General features: G+C 43.7%; 1 protein-coding gene across 8 annotated transcripts in view; it reads left to right on the forward strand.

Moving 5' to 3' along the window:
• The first annotated feature begins 803 nt into the window (after window positions 1–803).
• Window positions 804–26,178, forward strand: part of LOC137327385 (type 2 lactosamine alpha-2,3-sialyltransferase-like) — a 103,580-nt gene continuing 78,205 nt past the window's right edge. Inside the window, exons 1-2 of one of the 8 annotated variants that reach the window (XM_067993116.1) lie at window positions 804–1,258; window positions 9,195–9,335. In XM_067993116.1, coding sequence (XP_067849217.1) covers window positions 9,236–9,335 — 100 coding nt within the window. In that variant the 5' untranslated portion in view covers window positions 804–1,258; window positions 9,195–9,235. Of the gene's footprint in view, window positions 1,259–1,465; window positions 1,750–9,194; window positions 9,336–26,178 lie in introns of those variants that run through there. The other 7 variants (XM_067993113.1, XM_067993112.1, XM_067993109.1 and 4 more) reach the window with 7 other exon arrangements.

Below are 26,178 nucleotides of genomic sequence, written 5' to 3' on the forward strand. Positions count from 1 at the left end.
ACCCTCTTGCAATAAAGACCAACAGGCCATTTGCTTTCCTAATTGCCTGCTGTACCTGCATGCTAACTTTTTGTGTTTCTTGTACCAGGATTCCCAAGTCTCTTTGGACACTAACATTTAATAGCTTCTTACCATTTAAAAAATGTTTTTTCTGTTTTTCTATTCTTCCTACCAAAGTGAATAACCTCACATTCCCCCACATTATACTCCATCTGCCACCTTCTTGCCCACTCACTTAACCTGTCTATATCCCTTTGCAGTCTCTTTGCATCCTCATCAGCTTACTTTCCCACCTAGCTTTGTATCATCAGTAAACTTGGATATATTACACTTGGTCCCTTCGTCCAAATCATTAATATAGATTGTAAATAGCTGAGGTCCAAGCAATGATCATTGCCGCACCCCACTAGTTACAGCCTGCCAGCCTGAAAATGACTTGTTTATCTCAACTCTCTTGTTTTCTGTCTGTTAACCAATCCTCTATCCATGCTAATATGTTACCCCCAACCCTATGAGCCCTTATCTTGCGTAACAATCTTTTACATGGCACCTTATCAAATGCCTTTTGAAAATCCAAAGATACTACATCCACTGGTTCCCCTTAATCTACCCTGCTAGTTACAGAGTGATCAATGTCTGGAACAAACTTCCAGTGAAAGCAAAAACCCTGGAATCATTTACGAAAGAATTGTATGCTATAATGAGGGGAGGGGAGGGTAGGGTAAGGATTCCTCTGGATGGGTGAAATAAGACGGTCTTTCTAATGTGCATTGACCTGAGGAAGGAGGAAGCCTCCAAAAGCTTGTAAATTTCAAATAAAATCGTTGGACTATAACTTGGTGTTGTAAAATTGTTTACAATTGTCAACCCCAGTCCATCACCGGCATCTCCTCATCATTTCTAATGTGCGATCAAGTAGGGTTGGAGGTATTCACATCTTTGGAATGGATCCCAACAATCCTAATAGTAACTCTAATAAATTTGCGAATCAAGCCGAATTGCAAGCTGATGAACCTGAACATATCAAAACACGCATCATATTTGTGTCGGCAAAAAAAATAAAGACTCTCGACGATCGTCCCAGCTCACACTACCCTTTAATATCCACTGCAAGGAGAGACTCTTATCTAAAATCACCAGTTATGCTGATTAGGAAACAAATGGTAAAAGCTTCTCCGATTAAGTTAGTGACATTCATGAGCAGCAAGGGGATTTCCGAGGACAGCTTTACTCATCGATTCTAGAAAATAACGATCAGGTAAAGAGGATGTAAATCCTGTTGAACATAAATATCATTCTTGTTATTCTTTTTAAAAGCTAAGCTGATGAAAACTCTGTGCGAATGACCCGCTTAACGCTGCTTAAAAACTATTTGTGAGAAGCAATCGGCGCCAGTCCTCTTAAAACAGGGGCTTAAAATTTACTGCTTTCCCGTCGCTTACTTCTCTAAAATGTAGTGATGGCGATTCCAGGAAATCTCTAGAGACAAGTTTTTTTTTTCTCTCTCGCCACATAATTCCATTTCCCGAATAGTTAAAAATTTAAATTAAAAAAAAATCCCCCCCGCCGCCCCCGGGTAAAACGAAGAGACTGCGACCTCCTGGATCACTGTGCAGACGGAGTAGATGCCCTCGGGGGGAGACTTCGCCCCGTCAGCTGGTCGTGCGATTAAACAGCAGACATGTGGTAATGGGGGAAGAAAGCAGATAACGGAATCCTGCCTTGCGTTTCTCTACCGGCATCGATCAAGTAAGAGCGAGTTTTCGGTTTTACTGCCACGCCTTAATGTATTTTTAAGTTCGTTTAGTCGGTGGGGGAGAAACACATTGGATGGGGAATTTTGATTCGCTTTCAAGCATCCTTGCTATTACCCCGTCCCCTTTTTTGTTTGCTAACTTTGTTACTTTAGAACTCCATTTTTCTTCAACCACCTGAAAATAAAATCCTTCACGTTTTTTATTGTTGAATATCTTTTTTTTTGGTCTCCCTTCGCTCTCCTGAATATTTACTTTTGCCCTTTTACGCAATCCGTCTGCTGTTTCAGATCTATTTTTCTTCAAACATCCGAAAAAGTCATTCAAGCTTCTGAAGCTGAATATCTTGGTTTTTCCTCCAGTTTGCTTCATTTACTTACAGTTTCACTGTAGAAAGGGTAGTTTGCAGTCCTCCGGCACCTCATTTGAAGCATCTATTTTACAGATTTCATTCTGGGCAATGAGTGTTGTTGGATTGTTTGAGTGTGAGGGCAATCTTAGGTTGGGGAGTCTATGGTTAGGAGACATGGCCTAAACATTAGAGCCAGGACTTTTAGGAGTGAAGTTAGGAAACACTTCTACACGCATAGGGTGGTAGAGTTTGGAACTCTCTATGATTTTAAATCTGATAGATTTTTGTTAACCAAAGGTATTAAGAGATATGGTGTTAAGGCAGGCATATGGAGTTAGTTCACAGAACAGACCCACCAGAGGTGGCGGTACAGTGATATACAGTCAAGAGGGAATGGCCCTGGGAGTCCTCAACATTGACTCTGGACCCCATGAAATCTCATGGCATCAGGTCAAACATGGGTAAGGAAACCTCCTGCTGATTACCACCTACCGCCCTCCCTCAGACCTCCTCCATGTTGAACACCACTTGGAGGAAGCATTGAGGGTAGCAAGGGCACAGAATGTACTCTGGGTGGGGGACATCAATGTCCATCATCAAGAGTGGCTCGGTAGCGCCACTACTGACCGAGCTGGCTGAGTCCTGAAGGACATAGCTGCCAGACTGGGCCTGCGGCAGGTGGTGAGCAAACCAACACAAGGGAAAAACTTACTTGACCTCGTCCTCACCAATCTACCTGTTGTAAATGCATCTGTCCACGACAGTTTTGGTAGGAGTGACCACAGCACAGTCCTCGTGGAGACGAAGGCCCGTCTTTGCACTGAGGACACCATCCAACGTGTTGTGTGGCACTATCACCGTGCTAAATGGGATAGATTCAGAACAGATCGAGCAGCTCAAAATTGGATGTCCATGAGGCGCTGTGGGCCATCAGCAGCAGCAGAATTGTATTCCAGCACAATCTGTAACCTCATGGCCTGGCATATTCCTCACTCTACCATTACCAACAAGCCAGGGGATCAACTCTGGTTCAATGAGGAGTGTAGAAGAGCATGCCAGGAGCAGCACCAGGCGTACCTAAAAATGAGGTGCCAACCTGGTGAAGCTACAACTCAGGACTACATGCATGCTAAACAGCGGAAGCAACATGCTATAGACAGAGCTAAGCGATTCCACAACCAACGGATCAGATCAAAGCTCTGCAGTCCTGCCACATCCAGTCGTGAATGAACAATTAATGGGAGGAGGAGGGTCTGTAAACAGCCCCGTCCTCAATGATGGCGGAGTCCAGCATGTGAGTGCAAAAGACAAGGCTGAAGCGTTTGCAACCATCTTCAGCCAGAAGTGCCGAGTGGATGATCCATCTCGGCCTCCTACCGATATCCCCACCGTCACAGAAGCCAGTCTTCAGCCAATTCGATTCACTCCACATGATATCGAGGAACAGCTAATTGCACTGGATACAGTAAAGGCTATGGGCCCTGACAACATCCCGGCTGTAGTGCTGAAGACTTGTGCTCCAGAACTTGCCGCACCTCTAGCCAAGCTGTTCCAGTACAGTTACAACACTGGCATCTACCTGACAATGTAGAAAATTGCCCAGGTATGTCCTGTCCACAAAAAGCAGGACAAATCCAATCCGGCCAATTACTGCCCCATCAGCCTACTCTCAATCATCAGCAAAGTGATGGAAGGTGTTGTCAACAGTGCTATCAAGCAGAACTTACTAACCAGTAACCTGCTCAGTTTGGGTTCCGCCTGGACCACTCAGCTCCAGACCTCATTACAGCCTTGGTCCAAACATGGACAAAAGAGCTGAATTCCAGAGGTGAGGTGAGAATGACTGCCCTTGACGTCAAGGCAGCATTTGACTGAGTGTGGCACCAAGGAGCCCTAGTAAAATTGAAGTCAATGGGAATCAGGGGGAAAACTCTCCAGTGGCTGGAGTCATACCTAGCACAAAGGAAGATGGAAGTGTTGAAGGCCAATCATCTCAGCCCCAGGACATTGCTGCAGGAGTTCCTCAGGGCAGTGTCCTAGGCCCAACCATCTTCAGCTGCTTTATCAATGACCTTCCCTCCATCATAAGGTCAGAAATGGGGATGTTCGCTGATGATTGCACAGTGTTCAGTTCCATTCGCAACCCCTCATATAACGAAGCAGTCTGAGCCCGCATGCAGCAAGACCTGGACAACATAAGTGGCAAGTAACATTCGCGCCAGATAAGTGCAGCTCCAACAACACTCAAGAAGCTCGACACCATCCAGGACAAAGCAGCCCGCTTGATTGTCACCCCATCTACCACCCTAAACATTCATTCCCTTCAGCACCGGTGCACAGTGGCTGCAGTGTGTACCATCCACAGGATGCACTGCAGCAACTCGCCAAGGCTTCTTCGACAGCTCCTCCCACACCCGCGACCTCTACCACCTAGAAAGACAAGAGCAGCAGGCACATGGGAACAACACCACCTGCACGTTCCCCTCCAAGTCACACACCATCCTAACTTGGAAATATATCGCCGTTCCTTCATCGTCGTTGGGTCAAAATCCTGGAACGCCCTTCCTAACAGCACTGTGGGAGAACCTTCACCACACGGACTGCAGCGGTTCAAGAAGGCGGCTCACCCACCACCTTCTCGAGGGCAATTAGGGATGGGCAATAAATGCTGGCCTCGCCAGCGACACCCACATCCCATGAACAAATTTTTTAAAAAGCTATTGTCTCATTGATGACAGAACAGGCTCAAGGGGTTAAACGGCCTACTCCTGTTCCTATGTTGCTGAACTTCATTCTGTTGTAAACCAGCTTCGACAATATCCACTTTCTAAGTGGTCAGTAGTGGGAATTTAGGCTGATTTTCCCTTCCCTACCCGTAGGACACTGACACTGGCTGACAGTTAATACAGTAAGGAGTGATCCTAGGATTTTCCTTGTTTGCTTAGCTCAGTGCCAACTTGCACATAAAGTGATGCATTTATTCACAAACCCATTTGAACTCTAATATCATAACAATACGTCAAAATTAAAATCCTCATCTTTGTGTTTAAATCCCTTCATATCCTTGCCCCTCTCTAACATCCTCCAGCCCTACAACCCCCTCTGAACTCTGCATTCCCCGACTTTGGCCTTTTGTGTATCTCCCCCCGAGTCTGTGCCCCATGGTTATCTGGAGGAACTGGGTCAGATAGTTTTATTTGGTAATTAATCAGATGTTTGTATCCTGACACTCATCCTTTGGAGAACAGTATGATGTAGTGGAAGGATTTGCAGGCTGATTGACAGGCTGCGATGTGAACACTCCTTCCATGACTGTAACCATTTTAAACCAGCCAATAGGATGGTTAGCCTATATAGTGGGAGGGTTTTATTGGCTCCCACAATTCATACGATAAGGAAGGAGCCACCCACACTCTCCGGACAAGAGTATCCTGCTGGATGTCAATCCAGAATTCAAAGCCGGAGCTCTGGTGTCCAGGACTGTCTAGTGTGGTGTTCAAATCCTGCACCCTTGACTCAAAGGTGGGAATGCTACCACTAAGCCAAAGACTTGGTCCAATTAAGAGAAAACCATGTTGATCTAAAGGGGCAGGTGCATATTATGTTAATTATCTTTGGAGGTTGACATTTGCATTGAGCACCAACAAAAAATGTCAGAGTGTGGTACAGTACAGAGGAAGCCATTTGGCCCATTGTGCCTGTGCTAGCTCTTTGAAAGAGTTTTCCAATTAGTCCTACTCCCCTGCTCTGTCCCCATAGCCCCTTAAATTTTTTCCCTTCAAGTATTTTATCCAATTTCCTTTTGAAAGTTACTTTTGAATCTGTTTCCACCGCCCTTTCAGGCACTGCATTCCAGATCATAAGTCGCTACGTAAAAAAATGTTTCCTCATGTCGCCTCTGGTTCTTTAGCAAATTATTTAAATCTGTGTCCTCGGGTTACAGGCCCTTTTTCCACTTTACTTTATCAAAACCATTCATGATTTTGACCACCTCCTCTTACTCACCTCTGCTCTAAGGAGAACAAGCCCAGCTTCTCCAGTCTCTCCACATAACTGAAGTCCCTCATCCCTGGTACCATTTTAGTAAATCTCTTCTGCACCTCCACCTGGACACCCTTCCTAATGTATGGTGCACAATACTCCAGCTGAGGCCTCACCAGTGTGTTTATAAAGGTTTAGCATAACTTCCTTTTGTACTCTATGCCTCTACATATAAAGCCAAGGATCCCATAGGTTTTTTTTTTAACAGCCTTCTTAACTTGTCTTGCCATCTTCAAAGATTTGTGTACATACATCCCCAGGTCTCGCCGTTCCTGCACTCCCTTTAAAATTGTACTGTTTAGTTTATATTCTCTCCTCATTCTTCCTACCAAAATGCATCACTTCACACTTCTCTGCGTTAAATTTCATCTGCCGTGTGTCTGCCCATTTCACCAGTATGTCTATGTCCTCCTGAAGTCTGTTACTATTCTCTACATTGGTTACCACGTTTCTGAGTTTTGTGTCATCTGCAAACTTTGAAATTATAACCTGTATACCCAAGATCACGTCATTAATACATATCAAAAAGAGCAATGGTCCTAATACTGACCCCTGGGGAACACCACTGTATACTTCCTTCCAGTCTGAAAAACAACTGTTCACCACTACTCTCTGCTTTCTGTCCCTTAGCCAATTTTGTATCCATGTTGCCACTGTCCCTTTAATCCACGGGCTTTAATTTTGCTAACGAGTCTATTATATGGTACTTTATCAAATGCCTTTTGAAAGCCTATATACACATCAACTGCACTACCCTCATCAACCCTCTCCATTACTTCATCAAAGAACTCAATCAAGTTATTGTCCTTCAACAAATCTGTGAGGACTTTCATTTATTAGCCCATGCTTTTCCAAATGCCAATTAGTTTTGTCCTGGATTATTGTCTCTAAAAGTTTGCCCACCATTGGCGTTAGGCTGACTGACCTGTAATTCCCTTTCTTGGACAGGGGTATAACATTTGCAATCCTCCAATCCTCTGGCACCTCTCCCATATCTAAGGAGGACTGGAAGATTGTGGCCAGAGCCTCCGCAATTTCCACCAATACTTCCCTCAGTAACCTCGGATGAATCCCATCTGGTGACTTTTCTACTTTGAGTACTGCCAACCTTTTAAGTACCTCTTTATCTATTTTTATCCTCTCGAATATCTCTCCTTTACTGCTACCTCTCCTTTACTGCTACATTGGCAGCATCCTCTTCTCTAGTGAAGACCGATGCGAACTATTCATTTATTACCTCAGCCATACCTACAGCCTTCATAAGAAGATCTCCTTTTTTGTCTCTAATTGGCCCCATCCTTCCTTTGGCTACCTTTTTACTATGATGTGGAGATGCCGGTGATGGACTGGGGTGGACAAATGTAAGGAATCTTACAACACCAGGTTATAGACCAACAAATTTATTTTAAAATCACAAGCTTTCGGAGATTATCTTCGGAGATGAATCTGACGAAGGAGATAATCTCCGAAAGCTTGTGATTTTAAAATAAATTTGTTGGACTATAACCTGGTGTTGTAAGATTCCTTACATTTACCTTTTTACTACTTATATGTTTATAAAAGACTTTTGGGTTCCTTTTTATGTTAGCCACTCATTTATTCTCATACTCTCTCTTTGCCCCAAGTAATGGGAAATAGCTCAAAACAACAACTTGCAGTTAATTAGTGATTAGAAACATATTATCATGCACGTCAATGTCCGTTTTCTAGCAGCAGTTACGAAGCTTTCATTCAAAGACAACCATAGACTAAGTATATTTGAAGGTGAAGCAGACTGCAACATAGCTGCTCAGAGATGTAAGTTCCCTTCAACCCTAGCTAATTACACTTTTGTGCCAGCTCCAGGGCCATTGCAATTACCCAAATCAGTATGGAGCATATGATTGACATCTTGAAGCAACATTTCATCTGCCTCAACACATCAGGTCACATCTCTATCACGATCATTGTTATCTCTGGTATAACTTTGCAATGCATTGGTCATGGAGGAAGCCAACCCACAATCAAAGCCAGAGCAGAATGCAGACATTTATCAAGAGGATGTTGCTCTGCAGCCATTTTAGTGCCAGCACATTTTTAATAAGCAAATGTGTGTGTGCTTAGTGTTTTCTACTGCCAGTCAAACTCTGTTGATGTAGATGCTCTTAACTTTAGCCTAGTACTTCTTTTAGGTACAACCTCATTTGAGAAGTTGCACTTAAGATGACGTACAGTAAGACCCAAGTGTCAACATGCAGCCTGTAGTGTGTATGATATTTACATGTAACAATCAGCTACATTAGATGAGAGGATTCTTTAGAGCTGAATACTTGTAACGATGTGAGTGAAAGAACACTTCCAGGTAAAGGTTTTGGATGTAACAGGTACCCCCTCTGCTATACAGGAACAACAGTAAGCCAATTAGCCCCTTCAGCCATGATCTCATCATCAGGCTCATCTGTGACCTAGCTCCATATCCCTTAATACCTTTGATTAACAAAAATCTATCAATCTCAGATTTAAAATTAGCAATTGAGCCAGCATCAACTGCAATTTGTGGAAGAGAGTTCCAAACTTCTACCACCTTGTGCGTCTTCACTCCTGAAAGTCCTGGCTTTAGTTTTTAGGCTATGCTCCCTAATCCTAGATTCACCAACCAGTGGAAATAGTTTCTCTCTATCTACCCTATCAGTTCCCCTTAATATCTTGAAAACTTCGATCAAATCACCCCTTAATCTTCTAAATACCAGGGAATACAACCCTAGTTTGTGTAATCTTTCCTCGTAATTTAACTCATGGAGTCCAGATATCATTATAGTAAATCTACGCTGCACTCCCTCCAAGGCCAATATATCCTTCCTAAGATGCGGTGCCCAGAACTGAACACAGTACTCCAGGTGTGATCTAACCAGGGCTTTGTATGGACATTCATGTTAATACTTTAAGACCGTCTGAGAGGGAAGTAATTGTATCGGATAAGATATGGTTCTCCTAGTTGAGCACAGATCCACACCCCTGGTAAGGAAAAGCCAAGTCATTGCTATAATATTGTATTTTTTTTGTTGCAGGCCTAACTTGGCTCCCGTTGCTGCCTGCACCTAGAGTGCAAATGACCCAGAGCAGGAAAATTGCAGGCAGCACTCCCCTCACATGCACAATGCACCTGCAATATGTTACACATATTAAATGCCCAGTGGGAGGCCAAAGAGGTAAATTGGCTCTATTGAGTTTGTTGGCATAACTGTAAATAGTATAGTAGTGTTATGTGCATCAGACTTAGAATGTTTTGTTGACTGTGGCTGTATAGGGGTACACAGGGGCTTTCCTCTCTTTTCTGGGAGTGATGTTGTATTGAGACACTAATTTTGTGGTGCCTGGAGCAGGTGGTGTGGTAGTGTCATTTGTGTATTGGGTGAAAAACATTGTGTTGCTTCATTGCAGTATTCCTAGAATAGTAAGTTTCAGGAAATGTAATCTGTGTTTTCTATTGCAGAATTTTTAAAGAAATTGTACTAACCAATTCTTAACATTGGCTAGGTTGTCCGCAGTCTGTCTCCATTTAACTGACTGATATTTTACTACTTATCCTATTGTTGTAAATTATCTGACCATTGTGAGTGAGTAAGATCAAAACACTGTTATCTCACTTGTGCCAACCTGGTTACATTCACCACATATACACTGGATGATCTCACTTTTCCTGAGACCTGGAACTTCATAGCACTTGTGCTTTGTTATACATATGTAACTGTATGGGGGTAATCAGGTACCATCTTTCAGGAGAAACTGGCGCACCCACTATGTGTGATGAGTATAACCAAGTCGTGCAAATTAAATTAATGGGCCTGAAGAATTGGACTTTCACAATTAGGGAATGGTTTCAGTGCTTGTCATGGTTTGTGCTGTCATCTGCGTCAGCGACAGCTATTAGACTGGCACTGAGAACCATCAGTCGAATGCCAAAGCTACACTTTGGAGGAATTCAAGGAAAGAATTAGTCAAATTGGAATGGGATATGGTTACTCCACATTGTGACTTGCATGAAAATTCATGTTGTTACTGCCGTGCCTTTGGTATTGAGATTTAAGTTTAACAGGGACATTGGTGTGTGAACATCAACTGAATCTTGGTGAGCTAAATCTAAAATTCACAGGTCTGAAGGCAGGGACTGTAAACATAAGGGAGCCCCCAGGAACAACAAGAATTCCTGTGTATACAGAAAAATGCTGCTTAAAATTTGATCTGCATAGGTACAATGTGTCATGTTCTCCCTTTCCCCCCCACCTTCTCCCACATTCCCCCCATAGACAATGCAGATCAGTCCTCTGGCAGTACAATTTGGGAGTAATGGGTCACTCTTGGTATGGAACAATGGTATTTTTTAGTGTAAATTAACTCATATAAAGCAGACAGTATGTTTTCTTTTTTTTTAGCAAAATATGACCACAGCTGCATACTTAAGGCTTTATATTTTTATCAGTAGACAAAAGACGCGATGCCTTTACATAAGTGGAAAGTAAAATTTGACTGGATGGAGATATGGGCCTCACATTGGAAAAGCAGCAGCCGTCTTCAAGGAACTCACCAAGATCCAGAGTTCTGAGGACTGATGGTCAAGACAATGACCATAGTCTTCAATAGTATTCTAATTAGTAATTCTGTATGGTGCTGAGTGCTAGAAAGATCTAAAAGAAGTTGAGGAAAAATTCCAAAGGCTCACAAGAAAATATGAGGAGAGTTTTGAAGATTTGATTCGGGAAGACATAGTAGAAATTTCAGTGATTGAAAAGATGTGATTCCATTGATGGCACTTCTATGACCAGGAGAATGAACGATCGATGTTTACCTAAACAAGTCTTGTGTGATTGAATGGGAAAATATTTGTCTTCATTCCATACAATTTTTTGAAATTGAAAGTTAAGATAGAAGCAGTTCTCCTGTACCAAATTTCAAATGGAGGCCAGGAGACAAGGGGCTCAAATCCCTGGAAACCCACTCTGGTGCTGTAAGTGAGACTTCCAGCCAGTGGTCTACACTAGCCTTGACCCTGTCCTGATTGCCAAAGATGGGGTCATTTAAATAAAGGGGAAGGGGACCCACATCCTTCACAGGTGTTTGCTGTGGATGGCCAGGAATTTTGGAGCAGCAGCTTGCTGCTTTGGTGGAAGGACTCTGACCATTCTGGCTAGAGTGATGACTTCTTAGAAAAAAAGATAATTATTATGCAGCAGCCACTTTTATAACAGCAATCAATCACTCTGCAATTAACTGCTGTTAAATACTGATATTGTGGGCCACACTTATGGACGTGGCATGCAAGTATGCCTGCATAATACATAAGATTTCTGGCAGGTGATGTTACCATTGTCCTCAATTTTTCTGCCTCTACCTCCTTCAAAGCAAGGATAAAGTTACCATAGAATTAGTGAATATGTTACCTACACATGTATCAAACCGGTGGCTAATACATAAACAACATCGTCACTTTTTCCACTGTAGAGCAATAGCAGCATAATACGGCTGTCCAATGTCCTCTTGGCTGCATTTCCCAAAGTACAATGGTCATTGATAGCAGCTATGTGCCCATCCATGCAGCAGGTTCCTGCATCTGATCTTTCACCACCACTTGATCCTCTTCACTTGTGTCCTGTGAATTTCCTAATGCTACCTCCTCAAGCTCACTTAATACATCCTCTGCCGAGTCAGCTTGGCTTAGTGATAGCACGCTCGCTTCTGAGTCAGAAGGGCATGGTTTCAAGCCTCATTGTAGAACTTGAGCACATGATCCAGACTGACACTTGAGTGCAGTACTGAGGGAGTGCTGTGTTGTGAGAGGTGCCGCCTTTTGGAGGAGATGTTAAATCAACAACAACTTGCATTTATATAGTGCCTTTAATGTAGTAAAACGTCCCAAGGCGCTTCACAGGAGCGTTATCAAACAAAATTTAACACCGAGCCCCACAGGCTCTGTTTGTCTGCTCAGCTGGACGTAAAAAATCCCATGGCAGTATTTGAAGAAAAGCAGGAGAGCTCTCCTGGTGTTCTGTCCAATATTGTCAAGCTTCTTTTCCAGGCCCGCAATGACAGTAAGTGATAAATGTTATAATACTGGCTGCAAGATTTGCTTTCTTACTGCTCATATTTATTTTTCCACCCAAAAATAAATTTTCTGTTTTTACTCTGCGCTTTGGTTTGCTTAAGTTGCACTTTTTTGTCTTTCGAAACTGCAGTTTGAGGGTAATTATTAAACCTGAGCATGCTATTTACCCATGGTGTATTTAAAGGCACACATTTCAGTTCATAGGAAACTTGGTCTTATGACAAACATCTTTTTGTGGTGAGAACAAGACAAGAGTGTTGGTAAAAAGCCCTAACTGTAATACCTTGTTGTGGTAGCCGCAGGTAAAGTTAGACCAAGAGATACATAGCACAGAACAACATTGAAAGATATGAATATTATACTCTATGCATTTGAAACATCAAGAAGAGTTGCTGGGACCCCCATTGTATGTAAATCTCATTATTCTAATAGGCTAACCTCCTTGTGATCCTAGGAGAATTAGATTTGGGTTTTCTTTTTTTTTTATTTGTTCACGGGATGTGGGCGTCGCTGGCGAGGCCAGCATTTATTGCCCATCCCTAATTGCCCTTGAGAAGGTGGTGGTGAGCCGCCTTCTTGAACCGCTGCAGTCCGTGTGGTGACGGTTCTCCCACAGTGCTGTTAGGAAGGGAGTTCCAGGATTTTGACCCAGCGACAATGAAGGCACGGCGATATATTTCCAAGTCGGGATGGTGTGTGACTTGGAGGAGAACGTGCAGGTGGTGGTGTTCCCATGTGCCTGCTGCTCTTGTCCTTCTAGGTGGTAGAGGTCGCGGGTTTGGGAGATGCTGTCGAAGAAGCCTTGGCAAGTTGCTGCAGTGCATCCTGTGGATGGTACACACTGCAGCCACAGTGCGCCGGTGGTGAAGGGAGTGAATGTTTAGGGTGGTGGATGGGTTGCCAATCAAGCGGGCTGCTTTATCTTGGATGGTGTCGAGCGTCTTGAGTGTTGTTGGAGCTGCAGTCATCCAGGCAAGTGGAGAGTATTCCATCACACTCCTGACATGTGCCTTGTAGATGGTGGAAAGGCTTTGGGGAGTCAGGAGGTGAGTCACTCGCCGCAGAATACCCAGCCTCTGACCTGCTCTTGTAGCCACAGTATTTATATGGCTGGTCCAGTTAAGTCTCTGGTCAATGGTGACCCCCAGGATGTTGATGGTGGGGGATTCGGCGATGGTAATGCCGTTGAATGTCAGGGGGAGGTGGTTAGACTCTCTCTTGTTGGAGATGGTCATTGCCTGGCACTTATCTGGCGCGAATGTTACTTGCCACTTATGAGCCCAAGCCTGGATGTTGTCCAGGTCTTGCTGCATGCGGGCTCGGACTGCTTCATTATCTGAGGGGTTGCGAATGGAACTGAACACTGTGCAATCATCAGCGAACATTCCCATTTCTGACCTTATGATGGAGGGAAGGTCATTGATGAAGCAGCTGAAGATGGTTGGGCCTAGGACACTGCCCTGAGGAATTCCTGCAGCAATGGGAACCTGAGCAGGGAGAGAGAGGAAAGCGTAACAGGAAGGGACAGAAGGTATGGAGTAATAGGTAAAGTGTTAAAAAAGGAAAAAGCAGGAACTAAGCGTCACAAAACAGATTTGAAAGTTCTTTATCTTAATGCATGTAGCATTCGTAATAAAATGGACGAGTTAACGGCACAAATAACTACGTATGGGTATGATCTTGTGGCCATTACAGAAACATGGCTGCAGGGTGACAACGACTGGGAATTAAATATGCCAGGGTATTTAACAATCAGGAAGGACAGGCAGGAAGGAAGGGGAGGTGGGGTGGCTATGTTAATAAAGGAAGGAATCACTGTAATACAGAGAAATGATATTGGGACAAAGCATCAAGATAATGAAACAGTTTGGGTGGAGATAAGGAATAATAAGGGAAAAAAAACATTAGTGGGCGTAGTATATAGGCCTCCTAATAGTTGCAACTCTGCTGGAAGAAGTATTAATCAGGAGATAGTCGGGGCATGTAATAAGGGAACAGCCATAATTATGGGGGATTTTAATTATCATATTAACTGGACAAATCAAATTGGGCAGAGCAGCCTTGAGGACGAGTTCATTGAGTGCATCAGGGATGGGATTTCTTGAGCAGTATGTAACTGATCCTACAAGGGGGCAGGCAACCTTGGACCTGGTCCTGTGTAATGAGTCAGGATTAATTAATAATGTCCTAGTTAAGGATCCCCTTGGAACGAGCGACCACAACATGGTTGAATTCCATATCCAATTAGAGGGTGAGAAGGTTGATTCTCAAACAAGCGTACTGAGCTTGAATAAAGGAGACTATGATGGTATGAGAGCGGAATTGATTAAAGTGGACTGGGAAAATAGATTAAAGGGTAAGACGGTACATGAGCAGTGGTGTTCATTTAGGGAGTTATTTTACAACTTTCAAAATAAATATATTCCACTGAGGAAAAAAGGGTGTAAAAGAAATGACAGCCACCCGTGGCTAAGTAAAGAAATCAAGGATAGTATCCGACTAAAAACAAGGACATATAAGGTAGCCAAACTTAGTGGGAGGATAGAAGATTGGGAATTCTTCAAAAGACAGCAAAAAGTAACTAAAGGATTGATTAAGAAAGGGAAGTTAGATTATGAAAAGAAATTAGCAAAAAATATAAAAACAGATAGCAAGAGTTTCTATAGTTATATAAAAAGAAAAAGGGTGGCTAAGGCAAACATAGGTCCCTTAGAGGATGAGACCGGGAAATTAATGGTGGGAAACATGGAGATGGCAAAAATGCTGAACAAATATTTTGTTTCAGTCTTTACAGTAGAGGACACTAAGAATATCCCAACACTGGACAAACAGGGGACTCTCGGGGGGGAGGAGCTAAATACGATTAAAATCACTCAAGAGATGGTACTCGGTAAAATAATGGGACTCAAGGCGGATAAATCCCCTGGACCTGATGGCTTCCATCCTAGGGTCTTGAGGGAAGTGGCAGTGGGGATTGTGGATGCTTTGGTGATAGTTTTCCAAAATTCCCTGGACTCAGGAGAGGTCCCGGCAGATTGGAAAACTGCTAATGTAACACCGTTATTTAAAAAGGGTAGTAGGCAGAAGGCTGGAAATTATAGGCCAGTTAGCTTAACATCTGTGGTGGGTAAAATTTTGGAGTCTATTATTAAGGAGACAGTAACGGAACATTTAGATAAGCATAATTTAATAGGACAAAGTCAGCATGGCTTTATGAAGGGGAAGTCATGTCTGACAAATTTGCTTGAGTTCTTCGAGGATATAACGTATAGGGTGGATAAAGGGGAACCAGTGGACGTAGTGTATTTAGACTTCCAGAAGGCATTCGACAAGGTGCCACATAAAAGATTATTACTTAAGATAAAAAATCACGGGATTGGGGGTAATATTCTGGCATGGGTGGAGGATTGGTTATCGAACAGGAAGCAGAGAGTTGGGATAAATGGTTCATTTTCGGACTGGCAACCAGTAACCAGTGGTGTTCCACAGGGGTCGGTGCTGGGTCCCCAACTCTTTACAATCTATATTAACGATTTGGAGGAGGGGACCGAGTGCAACATATCAAAATTTGCAGATGATACAAAGATGGGAGGGAAAGTAGAGAGTGAGGAGGACATAAAAAACCTGCAAGGGGATATAGACAGGCTGGGTGAGTGGGCGGAGATTTGGCAGATGCAATATAATATTGGAAAATGTGAGGTTATGCACTTTGGCAGGAAAAATCAGAGAGCAAGTTATTTTCTTAATGGCGAGAGACTGGAAAGTACTGCAGTACAAAGGGATCTGGGGGTCCTAGTGCAAGAAAATCAAAAAGTTGGTATGCAGGTGCAGCAGGTGATCAAGAAAGCCAACGGAATGTTGGCTTTTATTGCTAGGGGGATAGAATATAAAAACAAGGAGGTATTGCTGCAGTTATATAAGGTATTGGTGAGACCGCACCTGGAATACTGCATACAGTTTTGGTCTCCATACTTAAGAAAAGACATACTTGCTCTCGAGGCAGTACAAAGAAGGTTCACTCGGTTAATCCCGGGGATGAGGGGGCGGACATATGAGGAGAGGTTGAGTAGATTGGGACTCTACTCATTGGAGTTCAGAAGAATGAGAGGCGATCTTATTGAAACATATAAGATTGTGAAGGGTCTTGATCGGGTGGATGCAGTAAGGATGTTCCCAAAGATGGGTGAAACTAGAACTAGGGGGCATAATCTTAGAATAAGGGGCTGCTCTTTCAAAACTGAGATGAGGAGAAACTTCTTCACTCAGAGGGTGGTCGGTCTGTGGAATTTGCTGCCCCAGGAAGCTGTGGAAGCTACATCATTAGATAAATTTAAAACTGAAATAGACAGTTTCCTAGAAGTAAAGGGAATTAGGGGTTATGGGGAGCGGGCAGGAAATTGGACATGAAGCTGAGTTCAAATCGGTCAATGCCCTGTGGGTGGCGGAGAGGGCCCAGGGGCTATGTGGCCGGGTCCTGCTCCGACTTCTTGTGTTCTTTAGATTTGTGGTTGGGATCAGATCAGCCATGATCTTATTGAATGGCGGAGCAGGCTCGAGGGGCCGATTGGCCTACTCCTGCTCCAATTTCTTATGTTCTTATGTTCTTATGTCCTGGGGCTGAGATAATTGGCCTCCAACAACCACTACCATCTTCCTTTGTGCTAGGTATGACTCCAGCCACTGCAGAGTTTTCCCCCTGACTTCAATTTTACTAGGGCTCCTTGGTGCCGCACTCGGTCAAATGCTGCCTTGATGTCCAGGGCAGTCACTCTCACCTCACCTCTGGAATTCAGCTCTTTTGTCTATGTTTGGACCAACGCTGTAATGAGGTCTGGAGCCAAGTGGTCCTGGCGGAACCCAAACTGAGCATCGGTGAGCAGGTTATTGGTGAGTAAGTGCCGCTTGATAGCACTGTCGACGACACCTTCCATCACTTTGCTGATGATTGAGAGTAGACAGATGGGGCGGTAATTGGCCGGATTGGATTTGTCCTGCTTTTTGTGGACAGGACATAGCTGGGCAATTTTCCACATTGTTGGGTAGATGCCAATGTTGTAGCTGTACTGGAACAGCTTGGCTAGAGGCGCAGCTAGTTCTGGAGCACAAGTCTTCAGCACTACAGCTGGGATGTTGTCAGGGCCCATAGCCTTTGCTGTATCCAGTGCACTCAGCCGTTTCTTGATATCACGTGGAGTGAATGGAATTGGCCGAAGACTGGCTTCCGTGATGGTGGGGATATCGGGAGGAGGCTGAGATGGATCATCCACTCGGCACTTCTGGCTGAAGATGGTTGCAAACGCTTCAGCCTTGTCTTTTGCACTCACGTGCTGGACTCCGCCATCATTGAGGATGGGGATGTTTGCAGAGCCTCCTCCTCCCGTTAGTTGTTTAATTGTCCACCACCATTCACGACTGGATGTGGCAGGACTGCAGAGCTTTGATCTGATCCTTTGGTTGTGGAATCGCTTAGCTCTGTCTATAGCATGTTGCTTCTGCTGTTTAGCATGCATGTAGTCCTGAATTGTAGCTTCACCAGGTTGGCACCTTATTTTTAGGTACGCCTGGTGCTGCTCCTGGCATGCTCTTCTACACTCCTCATTGAACCAGGGTTGATCCCCTGGCTTGTTGGTAATGGTAGAGTGAAGAATATGCCAGGCCATGAGGTTACAGATTGTGCTGGAATACAATTCTGCTGCTGCTGATGGCCCACAGCGCCTCATGGATGCCCAGTTTTGAGCTGCTAGATCTGTTCTGAATCTATCCCATTTAGCACGGTGGTAGAGTCACACAACACGTTGGATGGTGTCCTCAGTGTGAAGATGGGATTTCATCTCCACGAGGACTGTGCGGTGGTCACTCCTACCAATACTGTCATGGACAGATGCATTTGCGACAGGTAGATTGGTGAGGACGAGGTCAAGTAAGTTTTTCCCTCGTGTTGGTTTGCTCACCACCTGCCGCAGGCCCAGTCTTGCAGCTATGTCCTTCAGGACTCGGCCAGCTCGGTCAGTAGTGGTGGTATCGAGCCACTCTTGGTGATGGACATTGAAGTCCCCCACCCAGAGTACATTTTGTGCCCTTGCTACCCTCAGTGCTTCCTCCAAGTGGTGCTCAACATGGAGGAGGACTGATTCATCAGCTGAGGGAGGACGGTAGGTGGTAATCAGCAGGAGGTTTCCTTGCCCATGTTTTACCTGATGCCATGAGATTTCATGGGGTCCAGAGTCAATGTTGAGGACTCCCAGGGCTACTCCCTCCTGACTGTATATCAGTGTACCGCCACCTCTGGTGGGTCTTTCCTGCCGGTGGGACAGGACATACCCAGGGATGGTGATGGAAGAGTCTGGGACGTTGGCTGAAAGATATGATTCTGTAAGTATGGCTATGTCAGGCTGTTGCTTGACTAGTCTGTGGGACAGCTCTCCCAATTTTGGCACAAGTCCCCAGATGTTAGTAAGGAGGACCTTGCAGGGTCGACTGGGCTTGGTGTTTTGCCGTTGTCGTGTCCGGTGCCTAGTGGTCCGTACAGTTTTATTCTTATTGTGACTTTTCGTAGTGAGATTTTACAACTGAGTGGCTTGCTAGGCCATTTCAGAGGGCAATTAAGAATCAACCACATAGGCCAGACCGGGTAAGGACGGCAGGTTTCCTTCCCTAAAGGACATTAGTGAACCAGATGGGTTTTTACGACAATCCGGTAGTTTCATGGCCATCATTACTGATACTAGTATTTTAATTCCAGATTTTTATTTAATTAATTGAATTTAAATTCGCCAGCTGCCGTGGCGGGATTTGAACTCATGACTCTGGATTTTCGTCCAGGCCTCTGGATTACTAGTCCAGTAACATAACCACTATGCTACCGTACCCTAAATGTTTGCACATACAGTTTGAGCTCACTGGATGAATAGCTTTTCCTTGTTTCCTTGTTTCATAGAATCATAGAATCGTTACAGCACGGAAGGAGGCCATACGGCCCATCGAGACCGTGCTGGCTCTTTGTAAGAGCAATTCAGTTAGTCCCATTCCCGTGCTCTTCCCCCATAGCCCTGCAAATTTTTTCCCTTCAAGTATTTATCCAACTCCTTTTTGAAAACCACGATTGAATCTGCTTCCACCACCCTTTCAGGCAGTGCATTCCAGATCATAACTACTCGCTGTCTAAAAAAAAGTTTTTCCTCACGTTGACTTTGGTTTTTTTGCCAATCACCTTGAATCTGTGTCCTCTAGTTCTCGACACTTTCACCAGTGGGAACAGTTTCTCTTTATTTACCTTATCTAAACCCTTCATGATTTTGAACCCTTCATGATTTTGAACACTTCTGTCAAATCTCCTCTCAGCCTTCTCTGCCCAGCTTCTCCAGTCTATCCACATAACTGAAGTCCCTCAACCCTGGAACCATTCTAATAAATCTTTTCCAGACCCTATCTATGGCCTTCATATCCTTCCTAAAGTGCGGCGCCCAGAATTGGACACAATGTTCCAGTTGTGGCCGACCCAGTGTTTTATAAAAGTTCAACATAACTTCCTTGCTTTCGTACTCTGCGCCTCTATTTAGAAAGCCCAGGATCCAATAAGCTATTTTAACAGTGTTCTCAACTTGTCCTGCACTTTCAAAGATTTGTGCACATATACCCCAGGTCTCTCTGTTCCTGCATCCCCTTTACAATTGTACCATTTAGTTTATATTGCCTCTCCTCGTTCTTCCTGCCAAAATGTATCACTTTGCACTTCCCTGCATTAAATTTCATCTGCCATGTGTCTGCCCATTCCGCCAGCCTGTCTTTGTCCTCTAGATGTCTACTACTATCCTCCTCACTGTTTACTACCCTTCCAAGTTTTGTGTCATTTGCAAATTTTGAAATTATGCCCTGTACATCCAAGTCATTAATATATATCAAAAAAAGCAGTGATCCTAGTACTGACCTCTGGGGAACACCGCTGTATGCCTTCCTCCAGTCTGACAAACAACCGTTCACCACTACTCTGCTTCCTGTCACTTAGCCAATTTCATATCCGTGCTGCCACTGCCCCTTTTATTCCATGGGCTTCAATTTTGCTGACAAGCCTATTATGTGGCACTTTATCAAATGCCTTTTGAAAGTCCGTATACACCACGTCAATAGCATTGCCCTCCTTTGGAATGAAAAACAGAGATGATAATAAGCTTGGTTCAGTAAGCCGCTGAGATTGAAACACTTATACAAAACCTTGTACTGCGCAATGACTCCATAAAATCCAGTAGCTCAGTGTAATAATGAGAAATTATTCACAGGCTTTAAAATGCTTCATTTGATTTTGTAGATATTCTCCTGTTAGAAGTCATCAACTATTTGCTTTGTAAAGCAAGTCAAAATGAACTAACAAACCTGTATTGTGCATTTGATCAGTATCAGAAAAAAATGGATGTTTTTCTGTGTATTGTAACTTAGGAATATGAAATATAGAATTTTTAAAAACTATGCTCCCTAATTTCTCCAGCGGGTTCTCAGTCTTCTTTTCAACCCTGACTGGCAGTGTTCCACCATTTCAACTGACACCACCACCTCTTCCTTTAATGTGGAATGCGTAAGTAAGCCGCAAAGCTAATTTTAAAAAGTCTCTGGTAGCCTAGCGGGTATTGACATCACCTGGTATACACTTAGCCATACAAACCAGAAAGTCCTAGATTAGATTCCTAATGTGTGCTGAGTTAGATGATCTCAGCTGGGATAGCAGTTGGGCATTACAATTGGCCTAGGTGTTCTGGACTAGGGAGGGAAGAAACGGCCAAGATTCCTGGTCTGAATTGTTATCCAGTGACCCCTCTCTGGAAAGTGTGTATGTGGACACGTTCATGAGAAATGGGGAGAAAATAGGATGATTCTAACAGCTCTGGATAGTGATCAGGAATGGAACGCCTGCCTTCTTTTGGCTTCCTTTGCCTGGGGGTGCTGAAGCCAATTGTAATGCTCCTAATGGCACCCCAAATTAGATCAGCTAACTTGTAATCATAGAACCATAGAAAGGTTACAGCATAGAAGGAGGCCATTTGGCCCATCGAGTCCACGCCGGCTCTATGCAAGAGCAATCCAGCTAGGCCCACTCCCCTGCCCTATCCCTGTAGCTCTGCAAATTTTTTCCTTTCAAGTACTTATCCAGTTCCCTTTTGAAGGCCATGATCAAATCTGCCTCCACCACCCCCTCAGGCAGTGCATTCTAGATCCTAACCACTCACTGTGTTTAAAAAAAAAAGTTTTTCCTCATGTCGCCTTTGGTTCTTTTGCAAATCACCTTAAATCTATGTCCTCTGATTCTTGACCCTTCTGCCAATGGGAACAGTTTCTCTCTATCTACTCTGTCTAGACCCTTTATGATTTTGAATACCTCTATCAAATCTCCTTGCAACCGTCTCTGTTCCAACGAGAACAACCCCAGCTTCTCCAGTCTATCCACATAATAAAATCCTGCATCCCTGGAATCATTCTAGTAAATCTCTTCTGCACTCTCTAAGGCCTTCACATCTTTCCTAAAGTGTGGTGCCCAGAACTGGACACAATACTCCAGTTGTGGCCAAACCAGTGTTTTATAAAGATTCAACATGACTCCCATACTTTTGTACTCTGTGCCTCTATTTATAAAGTCCAGGATCCCGTATGCTTTTTTAACCACTTTCTCAACCTGCCTTGCCACCTTCAACGATTTGTGCACATATACCCCCAGATTTCCGTTCCTGTACCCCTTTTAGAGTTGTGCCCCCAGTTTATATTGCCTCTCCTCATTCTTCCTACCGAAATGTATCACTTTGCATTTTTTTGCGTTAAATTTCATCTGCCACATGTCCGCCCATGCTAACAGCCTGTCAATATCCTGTTGAAGTCTATCACTATCCTCCTCACTGTTTACTACCCTTCCAAGTTTTGTGTCATCTGCAAATTTTGAAATTGTGCCCTGTACACCCAAGTCCAAGTCATTAATATCCTTCAAGAAAAGCAGTGGTCCCAGCATCGACCCCTGGGGAACACCACTGTACCCCTCGCTCCAGTCCGAAAAACTACGGTTCACCACTACTCTGTTTCCTGTCACTTAGCCAATTCTGCATCCATGTTGCTACTACCCCCTTTGTTCCATGGGCCGTAATCTTGATGATAAGCCTACAGTGCAGCACGTTATCAAACGCCTTTTGAAAAACCACATCAACTGCATTGCCCTCATCTACACTCACTGTTACCGCATCAAAAAACCCTATCAGGTTAGTTAAACACGATTTGCCTTTAACAAATCCATGTTGGCTTTCCCTAATCAATCCACACTCCCCCAAGTGACTGTTAATTCTGTCCCAGATTATCGTTTCTAAAAGTTTCCCACCACCGAGGTTAAACTGACTGGCCTGTAGTTGCTGGGTTTATCCTTGCACGCTTTTTCGAACAAGGGTGTAACATTTGCAATTCTCCAGTTCTCTGGCACCACCCCTGTATCTACAGATGTTTGGAAGATTATGGCCAGTACCTCTGCAATTTCCACCCTTCCCTCAGCAACCTAGGATGCATCCCATCAGGACCGGGTGACTTATCTACTTTAAGTACAGTTAGCCTTTCAAGTACCTCTTTATCAATTTTTAGCCCATCCAGTATCTCAACTGTATCTTCCTTTACTGATACTCTGGCAGCATCTTCTTCCTTGGTAAAGACAGATGCAAAGTACTCATTTAGTACCTTGACCATCCCCTCTGCCTCCATGAGTAGATCTCCTTTATGGTCCCTAATTGGCCCCACCCCTTCTCTTACTAGCCGTTTACTGTTTACATGCCTGTAGAAGACTTTTGGATTCCCTTTTATGTTGGCCGCCAGTCTATTCTCATTCTCTCTTTGCCCCTCTTACTTCTTTTTTCACTTCCCCTCTGAACTTTCTATATTCTGCCTGGTTCTCACTTGTGTTATCAACTGGACATCTGTCATATGGCCCTTTTTTCTGTTTCATCTTAGTCACTATCTCTTTTGTCATCCAGGGAGCTCTGGCTTTAGTTGCCCTCCCTTTCTGCCTTGTGGGAATGTGGCTAGACTGTAACTGAACCATCTCCTCTTTAAAGGCCACCTACTTTTCAATTACAGTTTTGTCTGCCAATCTTTGATTCCAATTTACCTGGGCCAGATCTGTTCTCATCCCATTGAAATTTGCCCTCCTCCAATTGAGTATTTTTACTTTAGAGTGGTCCCTGTCCTTTTCCAATGAATTGGGGAATCAAACATGGAACCTTCCTCATCTGTATGGCACAGTTTCATGCTGGGCAGTGGACTCACTGAGTCATTGGAAGAGCTGTAATTCAGGCTCATTAAAAAAGAACAGTCAATAACATAAGAACAGTCAAGGATGAGAAAAACACTATTCAGCAAACAAAGCTTGTCCTTTTTAGTCGCCCTAATTCTCCCAGCCTAATACCAAACTGCATTCTGAATGCTTTTGTCTCTACAATCTTGCCTGCCAGCTTACCCTAAACGTTTATCATGTTCTGAGTAATTACTTTTCATTATTTTGAATTTATGTCCTTTAGACCTTCTAGCCTTTTTTTTATTTGTTCATGGGGTGTGGGCGTCGCTGGCGAGGTCAGCATTTATTGCCCATCCCTAATTGCCCTTGAGAAGGTGGTGGTGAGCCGCCTTCTTGAACTGCTGCAGTCTGTGTGGTTTACTTTGAAGTAATATTCCAATTTGACTTTACCTAAACCACCTAATATTTCATATGCTTTGATCAGGTTTCTTTTGATCATTTAAAATGAGCAGTATTGAACAATCTTTTATATATTTAAAAAAAAGTTCAGATTATTCCAGTTCAGAGTTCTGTGTAATATAGGATCTTTTGCATTTTGTAGGTGGGTATTGGCTGTCTAGATAATTAGATTTCCCACATAATGAATGTTGTGTCCAAAGCACCGTGATACTCTTGATGTAGCACGGTGACCAGAACAGTACTCCGGGTGTAGACTCAATGGCGTGAATTTTCTGATTCATTGGGAAACCTGCCCATCAATGGCGGGGCAGGCTTTTGTCTGTTTGCCCCATTCTGCACTGACCCCGGTGAATCTCTGGAGTCAGGTTAATTTTAATATTTGTGATAGAGTCCTTGTATCTGTCACACCAGGTTGCCTGTCTTGGGGATGGGGGAGGGAAATCACTGTGGTACTTGCCACAGTGTAGAGTGGCCAGCAATGCTGGTTTGCCATCAGTAACTTAAATCTTTTATTTCTATATTTTTATTTAAATGGTTCCCGTACTGTGATCAATTGTACCTGACTGTTGCCCTTGAAGTTTTAATCTCCTTTTGCTGCTTTAGCAGTACTAGATGACAAGAATGCAGTACAATTCCTGATATCCAACTAAGGTATAATGACTGAGAATTATATAGAAGTTACAACACAGAAACCCATTTGTGTTGGTGTTTATCCTCCACATGAGCAGTAGTCCCAATCTCATGCACCTGCCCTGTTCCCATATCCCTGTATTCCTTCAGCCACCTGTCTAATGTGTTCTTAAATGTTGACATGGCCTCTGCTTCAGTCTCCACCTGTAGTAGTGCATTCCAAAATGTCTCAACCCTCTTGTGTAAAAATAAAAGAAGTTTCTTGTGCACTCTGTCTTAAATCTCTTACATTTAATCTTATACCTAGACCCCTAAATAACTGGAAACAGACTATTTCTGTCTTCATCATTTAAACACCTCTACCAAATCACCTCATAATCTCCTGTTATAAGGAAAACAACCCCATGTTTCCAAGTCTTTGTTCATATTTGTATTTCTTCACACTAGGCAGCATCCTGTGCTGTGCCTTCTTTATCACCTCAACTTCTTTCCTACAGTATGGAGTCCAAAAAGTGCACACAGTACTCCAACAGTGGACTTCCTAAGTTTTAGATCAATTCACCATTTCATCTCGACTTTTATATTCTACATCTCTTACTACTGCCATACACTGCACTGTTTGTTTCAGTAAGCTTCTACCTGTCTCTTCTCCATTGTGTTCTGCAGTCGTAAGCCATTTTGTTAATAGTCCCACTGTTTATTTTGCATCTCTGGTCTCAATACCTTTTCATTTTTCTACATTTGCCACTCATCAGTCCACCTTCCCAACCTGTCCAAATCTCTTTGGATTTAGTTTCCATGATCCTTATGGTTTGAAATCCCCTGCAAAATTCAATAGTATGGTTTTTGTTTCCAGCTCTTTATCATTTATATGTATACAACTAACAATATTTGCTCTGGCACTGATCCCTGTGGCACCCTGCTAATGACGCTTTGCTGTGTTGATGCAGCTCCATTCACAAACACCAATTGCTTTCTCTAATTTACAACAAGAAGCTGCATTTGTATAGCGCTTTTAACGTAGGAAAACATCATGAGTATAATTGCACAAAAATTGACAAGCTAAAGAAGGAGATATTAGTACAGGTGACTAAAATCTTGGTCAAACAGGTAGGGTTTATAGGAGCGTCTTAAAGGGAGAGAAGAAGGTAGAGAGGCGGAGTAATTCCAGAGCATAGGGCCCATACAGCTGAAGATATAGCCGCCATTGGTGGGGTGAAGGGAGTGGGGGTGGATGAGGCCAGAGTTGGAGGAACGCAGAGTTCTTGAATGGTTTCAGGGCTGGAGGAGGCTTATAAGCGATGGGGAGGGGTGAGGCCATGGAGGATAAGAATTTTAAAATCGAGGCGTTGGTAGACTGGGAATCAATGTAGATCAGTGAGCACAGGATTGGTGGTGTGGTAGAGCTGGGTGTTCTTAGCGTACATGTGGAGCCTGATGTCATGTCTTCAGATGATGTCGCCAAGGGCCAGCATATAGATGAGAAATAGGAGGGGGACTCCAGAGGTAATAGTGTGAGGGTGGGAAGAGAAGCTATTGCAGGAGATTTCCTAGCTACATCTGGATAGGTCAGACTAAAACCAGGCAAGGGCAGTCCCACTTAGTTGGACAGTGG

This window comes from Heptranchias perlo, chromosome 11 (assembly GCF_035084215.1).
Source record: "Heptranchias perlo isolate sHepPer1 chromosome 11, sHepPer1.hap1, whole genome shotgun sequence".
NCBI classification, from domain to species: domain Eukaryota; kingdom Metazoa; phylum Chordata; class Chondrichthyes; order Hexanchiformes; family Hexanchidae; genus Heptranchias; species Heptranchias perlo.